Genomic DNA, 9731 nt, shown 5'->3' with positions numbered 1-9731 from the left:
GGCACAGGCAAGCTGCTCCTAGGGGTTCGCGCAGCGGGCTCTAGCTGTGGAAACTCCGTTTACGGGAACCGCGCTTCCACCTCCCTTTTTTGTCATCTGAAGAAAATATGGTTTAGCGTCTCTGAAATTTCAGCCTCAAAAACAACCACCACAAAAGGGATGCTCAGGAGATAGGGCAGAGCAACGGCCAAAAAGACTCAAGTGAAGTTCCCAAAGCAGAAAGAACACACCATTGTCCTTAATAGTAAAAGGTGTTTTCTCCCTTTAATTCAAATTTCTGCATGTCAGTAGAGGTCCAACTGAACAGTGACACACCACTAAATGAGCTTGTCACTAAGAGGAAGTTACAGTTTTTGAAATGGCTCTTCACATTCAAATGAAAGAGAGGTGGAGAGCTCTGCCACAAACACTGGAAGAGACAAATGGTTAAAAAGATAAAGACCTTCAAAGACCATATGTTGCCCCAAGCAGCCGTTAATTGATTTTACTGTGGTTCAGCGAGTCTGGCTCGCTTTTACTGGTTCATTTGGCAAGTTGTTGCTGGAGCAATTTCTAATAATAATAATGTCATAATAATCTTTTAACTGGGTACAGATGTGTGGCTACTCAGGATTGTTCTAAAAGAGATTTCTGGACTTGGTGAGATGGAAAAACATAGACAGTAAGTTCCTTTAGTTCCTTCCTCTGTGGCACACATCACACTTGAGAAGGACAACAGTCACTCTAAGGAAGAGGAAAAGGCATTTTCTTCCACTCACTTTAAAATAATTGCAGCAGCTAAGAGCACAACATGGCCAGCAGACAGACAGCATTTACTTTGTTCACACTGTGTGTGTCACTAATTACAGTCATTAAGACAATATATTTTTACTCAACAAACTATTTTTTGGCAGAGTGGTTTTCATAGCTCTCCATTGCAAAAGATATAAATTATATTTTGACTCTATCCTTGCCTTGATTCAAGTAGCAAAGTAATCAAAATTACTAAAATGATATATGAACTATAATTATGACCATATATTGGCTTTTATTGTGAACCAAAAGCTCAGTGCTGCGTTACGGCACAAAAAGAAAAAAAAATTAAACCCAAGCAAGTGAAATAATTTGCTTGCTATGCAGCTTGATAATCATATCTTTTTTCATCAGCTGCAGTCATCCTGCTGTCATTCCACATTGCTACAAAGGCTCTCAAACACAGGAAAACACATTCTGAGTTCTCTGCTGTCATTTTTCAGATGAAACTGTGGATGGACAAGACATTTTGTGGCAGGGAAAAGTGCCCGTTGCAAGAACGAGAAATTTGTAGCCCACTCTCTGTTTCAATTTCTTCCCCTTTTCCTTTCTTTAGAAGACCAAATCCAAAATCCATACAAATTACTCGCCTGACTTCGGGCAAATAATACCATCAAAGTAAATAAAAGCACACAATTTAAAAAAATCAGGCTCCATGTAAACATCTGCAGTAGGCTTCAGATCCATGTCAGACATGAAGATTCCCATAACTGTGACAGCTGTTCCCAGTGATTTCAAGGTGACTATTCACATACAAAAGCATGTGCTGAACTTCCATGTTCAGGACGTAAAGCCAATTAATTCAGATTTAGCTACACACAAGCATCAAACTAAAATCCTTGCAGGGCTGCTATTCATTAATTAGTATTTACGTATCATAATCATAAATCATTCTAAATGATAAATTCACACACCTGAAAGGGATCAGATTGATTTTTATTTATGCCTCAACATGTGTTATACATGAGGTGAAAATTACTCTAAGGCCTGTACAGGTGTTGGAAGCCCTGTCCCGGGGAGGCAGCCGCTCGGGCCAGACAAAGCTTCCACCCTCGGGCTGCGAGCGACCCCCACTCGCTGCTGGGGCAGATGCCCGGGTGCCTGGCAAAGAACGCCTGGCAAATCGGCCTGCGGGGGGAGCCTCAGCACATCAGAGCAATTAACTGCCACACGACCAAGGACATTTCGCTTCGGCTTTCTCGCAGGGACCAGGGGCTCGCCCGGAGGGTCAGCTTGGCCCGCCTCGCCCCTGCCTCCCCGTCCGCACCCGTCCCGCCGGGCTCCGCCGCTTCCCGGCGCAGGACATCCCGTGCCGCCCGTGTGTCCCAGCGCTTCCCTGACGCAGCGGACGCCGCCCGCCCCCAGCCCGCAGCGGCACCGCCGCCCTGTGTCCCGCGGTTCCGGCCCGCGGCCATCGCGCGCCCCACACGCCGCTGCCCCGCTCGGAAATGGCGCCCGGCGCCGCCCGCGCTGCGCAGGCTCGGCCCGCGCGCACAGCGCCGCTCCCCCGGCACGGCCGAGCCCGAGCGCCGCAGCGATCTGACCCTGCCGCCGCTCCTGCTGCGCCTCTCTGCCCATCCCTGCTCTCTTCGCTCTCCCGGGTGGTAGGAACACTTGCCCTTCTTTATCAATGAACGGCTCTCAGATGTAATACTGCTGCCTTGGCGCTTTATTTTCGTCCGAGTAATCTATCAATAAGAATCCTCCTCAACTCCCCTTTTACAACGGGATGGGACACATGGGTTGAGATAAAGACAGTTTAATAGGGAAAGTAAGAGTCAGACACAGAAGCAAAGAAAATAAGGCATTCATTCATTGCTTCCCATAGGCAGCCAGGTGTTCAGCCATCTCCAGGTCCCATCCTGTGTAAGGATGACTTGGGAAGACAAATGGCATGACTCTGAACTTCCTGCCCTTCCTTCTTCTTCCCCCAGATTTATATGCTAAGCATGGCACCATAAGGTATAGGACTGGGATATCCCTTGTACCATTTGGGGTCAGCTGTCCCAGCTGTGTCCCCTCACAATTCCTTGTGCCTTTCTTCTTCCCTCAGCATCCTCACTGGTGGCGTGGATGAGAAGCAGCAAAGGCCTTGGCTCTGTGTAAGCCCTGCTCAGCAATAACAAAAATATTCCTGTGTTATCAACCCTGTGTTCATCAGAAGTCCAAAACCCAGCCCTATACTGCCACTGCGGGCACTACCGAAGCCAAAACCAGCACACAGACCATCTCCTTTTCCTCGTTCTTATACGCCTGCATAAATGATGACCAAGTTTTGCACATAAGCTGAAGCCTTTTTAGAGGGGTGCCTCACCTTATCTGAAGGGCTGTCTGACTGTGGTGTCTGCATGGATATGTCCCTGGCTGGAGGTGGGCTGCAGAGCTGTGCCTGCTGGCCTCCTCCCCACGCAGCACCCTCCCAGCACAGGCTGCACCCAGGGTCCTTCTCTGCCAAGGACAAGGGCCATGAGGAGCTGATGCTGCATTACCCAGAGTCTGCCATCAGGCACAAAAGGTTGCTGGTGTCCAAAGGAGTACCTGAGGGATTAGGTTTGGATTATGGGATGCTCAGCCAGAGCTTGATTTGCTCTTTACCTCGTGCCAGATAGGGAATCCCTGTGGGGAGCAGGCGCTGGAACCAGTGTTTCTATCTGGGCCTAGGGTGTGGGCATATTAAACTGCCATTTTCAGAATGAGCTCCTAACTCTATGCAATAGCCACAGAGAGTGGCCTTCTTCTCTTCCTCAGCTTTCCCACTCTGCTGTCTCAGTTTTCTTCATCACCCTGTCCCCTTCTCCTTCCTCCTTAGTGTCTGCATGACACTGATCCATATGGCTTTAACAGAATATCATTAACCTGCAGCGCTGCAGAATACTGGTGCTTTCTTAAAAACCTGCCACTTTCTATTTTTACAGTCTCTGAAGTACAGGCACCTCAGACCAAGCTGAGGGGCTGAGCTGCTGCTATGTACTGATCTTGGCTCCTGGATTCCTGCACAGGTTCTTCTGGTACTTCAGGGGTGGCTTGGACTCCAGGTTGTGTCTCTTCAGACTGTGGGCCCATTATGAATTTGTACAATATCACATCTAAAAGGGTGGAAGTAAATGTGCACTTTCAATTTTCAGATAAGGATACGCAAATGAGGATGCCTTTGAAACTTGAAGAAGAGAATGGGGTTTGCTCTGTTTCTATATTTCAAATTCTCTTCATGCCCCACCCTCATCTATTTTTTCTCCTGCGTTCACAAGTGCTGCAAGAAATGAGCTAACTTGCCTTTAAAACACAACAAATATGATGTGGCACAGCATGAGTGTGTTTGTGCTCTCCTTCCACCGCACTGTAACTTCAACTTGTTCACATGGCTTTTTAAGCAAGAGTATAATAGTTTGTATCATATGAAAAATAAGGACTCTCCACTTTTGTCTCACTCAATCTAGGTTGCATTTTCCTTATTTAGTGGCCGGATAAGCAAATATTTGCTGCATTTGTTTCATGTGGTTGCTTTCTGCTCAATGATTATGTTATCTCTTTATGTAGTACTATGCCATGTAAATTTTGGTGGAGGGAGTATAGATTTTTACATTGCAGACTAATTGCACACCTTCTCAGCATTTAGCAGCCTGTTTTGCTGGCAGCCAGTTTAATCACGTGTCCATGGTAAAGGAAAGCACAGGTGATTATATAGTGTAAACTGCCTTTTTGTGACTATCAAGACAAGTTATTTTACCTCAGAATTAAAAAAAAACAAAATCTTAAAACTGTGGAATCCAGATGGATGCCTAACTTTCCTAAGTCCAGGAATTCTAAAATTGAATAAATTAAATAAAAAAATCAAACATTTAAACCTCCTCAAATCACCAAGTTTCATCTTAAAAGGCTTCTCAAATATCTAAAGCTCAAAGCATGCATCTTTTTGACTGAAAACCTTTAGTGGTTTTGCAGCAGTTTTTAACGTTTAAACTCTGAAACAGAGGAACATAAGGCATAGTACCAGATTTTGACATTTTATATTTTCTCTAGTGAAAGTTGCTTATGTAACTTAAATGTGCAGTTCATGCCCTGCAGCATCAGCCTAACTCTGAGAACTTGCCACAGTTACAGAGCATGCTGGCTCCGAAAACCAGGCTGTTCCATATTTGCTGCTTAGATGTCTAAAGTACATTTAATTACAAAAATAAAGAAAAAGAAAATTAATTGAATGGGCAAGTGGCTGCTTACCTGGGAATACTCTGTGCTTGCCGAGAGCTGCAGTTTGAGTAGGAACTCATAATTTGTTGCAATTTGTTTCTTTCATGACCTGACCATTTATCAGCAAGTACAAAAAGGGTTGTTTTTTTTTTTCTTTCTCCAGCTGCAACATAATGATGTGGCATACAATAAAAGCAACATTTCCACTGCATACAAGGAGCAGAGGAGGGAGCCCCAGAAGCCTTTCTGTGCATAGGGCTCAGCTGTCATGGAAGCAAGACAGGATGTGAATTGCCTTTGTTATTCTTTCCCTTATGGTCTCTACTCGACCTGGCTCATCCTCTTTATAAGAAGCTGCTGTTACAGCAGGATGTCACTTCAGTCCCTGTTCACAAGTGCTGGCTGTTTTTTTCCAAGATGCAAGGACAGATAATTTGGGGTAATTGGCTAAGGCTTCTAGTAAAACCACTGTGCCCTTAGTATTTCTGTACAAATTTCCAGGTAAATTTTTCAGTGCTGGATTCTGCTATTGTCTTACACCAGTTCCTGCAGTCCTGGGTTGGAATGCTTTTTCTGATTGCATTCCACCAGGGAAAGGATGGGTTGTCTTCATAGTGTTCACACCTGCCATGCATCTCTTTTTACAAGGTTCTCTGTTTCTACACTCAGTGTTGTGTGCTCTGAATACATTTCAATGAAGGACCAGAAGCTGCCCAGCATCACAAAGCACCACCTATGTAAGTTCTGAAATGCCTACCAAAGAGTGTTACAGGGATTCTTGTAAGTACCGTCCTGCAAGCATCCTTGTCTGAGGAGGATGGAGTCACTTCTGGCTTTATTGCTCTTCTTTTGAGGCATTAGGTTTAGTCATGGTGTGGACAGGCTGGAAGCGTAGACTTTGTGAATTAAGAGGACAATATGCATGAAATCCTTGGAAGTTTAAAAGTTCTGTATATGTGTCTTATTAGTGAGTGTGGAAGGTTTTCAATGCCGTCCTTGCCTATCTGTGAAAGCGTGTGATATAATTTCTTCCTTTTATCGGGATTGTTGGTTTTGCTTTTTCCTGCACACCTTCTTGTTTTTGCACATGGCTTCTGCTCTCAATGCAGCTTGCATCTGCTTTATCCAACCTCTGCTTACAGTTCAAAACTGCCTGCAGTCTTGAGCAGAGCCAAAAGCAAAGCACATCCTGGCCACAGAGCGATATTGCTGCATCTTTGAAATAACAACCTTGGTTTCTCACTTTGCCTAACAGCTTCTGTTTCAGGCCCTTTTGACCCAGTTTTCACATAGCTCGAGAGCTCATTGCTCGCTTTACTTTGTGTCTGCAATATGGCTCACTCTGTTCAGAGATTTCCACTTGACCTTTCCAGTTTAACTTGCTTCTTTGCCATCAGCCAACCAAAGGGCAGGCGCTGAATTTGTTTAAGGTGTCAGGTTGCTAATGTGGGCACTGTTTGGCCAGTGGATGTGCAGCCCTGCAGGAGCATGAGGAATGACAAGAGGATGTCAGCTTGCTGGTAGAAGTCAGTGCATTTCAGAGCTTGAAGACTTTGGGTAGAAGAGCCTGTGCCAGGGAATATTAAATATTATTCCATGTTCAGAAATAAAAGTCTGCAGATCATACTGAATTTCTTTCTACCTTCCCTTCCAATTGTAACCCAGAGAACTCCTCAAGAGGAGCATGAAATTTTGCAAATATTCAGTCCCTTTCGTAAGTGACTGCATGGTGTATATATTTGGTCTTTTTGATTATGATGCCAGTTTAGACTGTATATTTAGACTCCTTTCATGTCCAGAAGATTGAGTCTATGTTTTTGCTTAGACAATAATAATTAATTTTCTTTTAAAACAATTTTTTTTTTTTTGCCTTAGAACATGATTATTTTATAAAGTAAAATATCTCACTGGATTGTGAGAACTGGGTGGCTTAAAGAAGTGGCTATGGAAGCTAAACCTTTGCTTTTTGAGTTTCTGACTCAATTCCCATTCACATATCAGTGAGCAATGCTGACATCTGACAGCTGCCTGCAGGTCACATCAAGATGAGATGGTTGCTTAAGACCAGTCTTAGAGACTACAGGGCACTAAAATAAAGAAAAAAAAAAAGGAGAAAGACCCTCGAATCTCTACTGCAAGTTGGGACCCTGTGGGCACCATTTTGGCTAAGAGCCAAGAACAGAGACAAGAGAGATGCACACAGAGCATCTGCTTGGAAAAACTCCTTATCTCAGTGAGTAAACTCAGCCTGTCCTTCACAGGTCAGGATGTGACTCATGCTCCAAGGTGCTTTGCAGCAGGGATGACCTCACTTGCCAAATGGTAATCCTAAAATGTGGGAGGTACTAGGTGCTTTCTGTTAGCTGAGAGTTTGCAGAAAATAGCAATTTTTCTCCAAAAGCCAGCACCAGTAAGCTGCCGACAGATGCATCTCCCGACTCCAAATGCCCCATCTGCCTGGACAGATTTGACAACGTTGCCTATCTAGATCGCTGCTTGCATAGGTTCTGCTTCCACTGCGTCCAAGAATGGTCAAAAAACAAAGCAGAGTGCCCTCTCTGCAAGCAACCTTTTTTCCATTTTCCATACGATTCGCGCTGAAGATGACTTCAAGGAGTACATCCTCAGCCCTTTAGAAACGAGCTCTTTTGCCAGCCCTGATGGCCGGAGGTTCCGTTATCGCACGACCTTAACGAGGGAACGCCGCACGCGCAGTTCCCCTTCCCGAAGGATGCCGTCCCCTCCGGATAACGGGATGTTGTTTGAAGGGCTGTCCAGCGAGCCAGCGCGACACAGACACCGAGAGATTCATCAGATGCTCAGGAGGCTGGCCTCAAGGAGGAAGGCCAGCGCGGAGGGCAGGTCTCTGCGGCAGATTCAGGAGGAGGACATGATCACCTTCCGCAGGGCTCTGTACCGCACCGGCGTGCGCATCCGCAGCATTCAGGACGGCGGGCGATACCGAGAGATCTCGGCGGAGTTCTTCCGCCGCAACCCCGCTTGCCTTCACCGCTTGGTTCCTTGGCTGAAGCGAGAACTTACGGTCCTGTTTGGCGCGCACGGGTCTCTGATCAACATTGTGCAGCACATAATCATGAGTAACGTTACCAGGTACGATCTGGAAAGCCAGGCCTTTGCTGACGATTTAAAGCCGTTTTTGCTGAATCGGACAGAACACTTCCTGCACGAATTCATCAGTTTTGCTCGTTGTCCTTTTAACTTAGAAGCGTACGATCAACACGCCAATTATGACTGTCCTGCACCATCATATGAGGAAGGAAGCCACTCAGACTCATCAATTATTACAATATCTCCAGATGTGGCGTACCCGCAAGGGCCAGATAATAGTTTGTCTGTAGCCGGTCTCGGTCAGGCCCCGTGGGATGATGAAACTCCGGGGCCTTCCTATTCCGTTTCAGAAGAGGTTCGTGCAACCGTAGCTTCTCCTCTGGAGTCATCAGAAAGTTCTGACGAGGACTCTGCTTCAGGGAGCCTGTCTTGGTTTGAAAAGACAGGTGCCTGTTAAAGGAGACAGGAGCCTCCCCTGAAATGGAGAATGCAAACCCTCCCCACCCCTCCGAATTGCTATGAATAAGGGGCTCTCAGGCAAAAAACATGGGAGCAGGAAATAACAGTTCTTTAATAGGGAAGGCAAGAAATATAAAATGATAAAATACAACAATGCAATACATTGGAACAACACTGTCAGAGTCAGAACTCAACCTGACACCCTGTGGGTCAGGGTGTTGGCAGCAGTCCAGTTGGAAAAGGGGCTGCAGTCCTCCTGGAGTGTCAGGCGTGGTTCTGTTGGAGCAGGGGAGTCCTGTAGGAAAGGGGTGTCTTCTTCCTCCGCAGATCCGTGGAAGTAGAAGCAGCTGCTGTTCCTCTGGGGAGTCCAGTGGAGCAAAGGCTGTCTTGGTGTCAGAACCTTGCAGGTTATATCTGCATGGCACTGCTTGGCTCCTCCCTCTGGGCGGAGCATCTCACAATGGGATGCCATAGTTCTTATCAGTCATGTGGTGACATTCAATAGCCCCTTATCAGCAGATGTCCCCTGTTGATTATGACCACTCTGGAAGAGAGATAAGGAGCATCGCCCACTTGACACCAGACAACTGCCATACAGATGGCAATAGAATACATCTTGCCTTTCAATCTGGAACAGAGCTGAAGAACCAAGCTGCAGACTGAGTTACAGGCTAATGCTGACTCAAACGACAGCGGCTCTTCCTCAGACAATTGTGTCATCGTTGGGTACGTTAAGCCGTTAGCTGAGAGGACACCAGAAGTGGTTGAGCTGTCCTCTGACTCTGAGGAGTCCATCAAGGAAGAGAAAAGGGAAGATGGCAAGAAACAGCAACCAGTCCCGTGTCACAGCTGGAGTGACAGTGAACCAAGCAGGAGCTTCTCATCACATTCCCCAACCTATAGGGAGGATGTAGGAGGTTGCACAAGGTAGATATAGTGCCATTAATAATGTGAGCTTGTCTTTAGAGCTTAACTTTATAGCTTGCCTGTCATCAGAATATTGCCAATTTCATACCTTGATTTCAAGTTACTAAAAAGCTGCATATGCCTGCCAGGAGATAATAAGATTGGAATGACTGGGCTGGGCAACACAGGAAAAATATTCAGAAATGCCTGAATTCCAGGAAACAGGAACTCCTCTGTGAAAATGTCTTTTCAATCAATTGTAATTACAGCTGTCCACTGATAACCTCAGGGCTGGGATGAGACATTAGATTAATGCC

The 9731-nt window shown here is 45.9% G+C and overlaps 1 protein-coding gene across 1 annotated transcript; it reads left to right on the top strand.

Moving 5' to 3' along the window:
* Positions 1 to 1881: 1881 nt before the first annotated feature.
* LOC311165021 (E3 ubiquitin-protein ligase Topors-like) lies at positions 1882 to 9439 on the top strand (the record flags this gene model as incomplete). The annotated part of the gene is given in 4 exon segments (XM_084224728.1): positions 1882 to 2396; positions 7365 to 7553; positions 7555 to 8475; positions 9154 to 9439. Coding segments are annotated over 4 exon segments (1911 nt in total).
* Between the last annotated feature and the right edge of the window lie 292 nt (positions 9440 to 9731).

This window comes from Fringilla coelebs (assembly GCF_963513975.1).
Source record: "Fringilla coelebs genome assembly, chromosome: Z".
Lineage (NCBI taxonomy): Eukaryota > Metazoa > Chordata > Aves > Passeriformes > Fringillidae > Fringilla > Fringilla coelebs.
The sequence above is the reverse complement of the archived record's forward strand: the minus strand, read 5'-3'. Positions and strand labels throughout refer to the sequence as shown.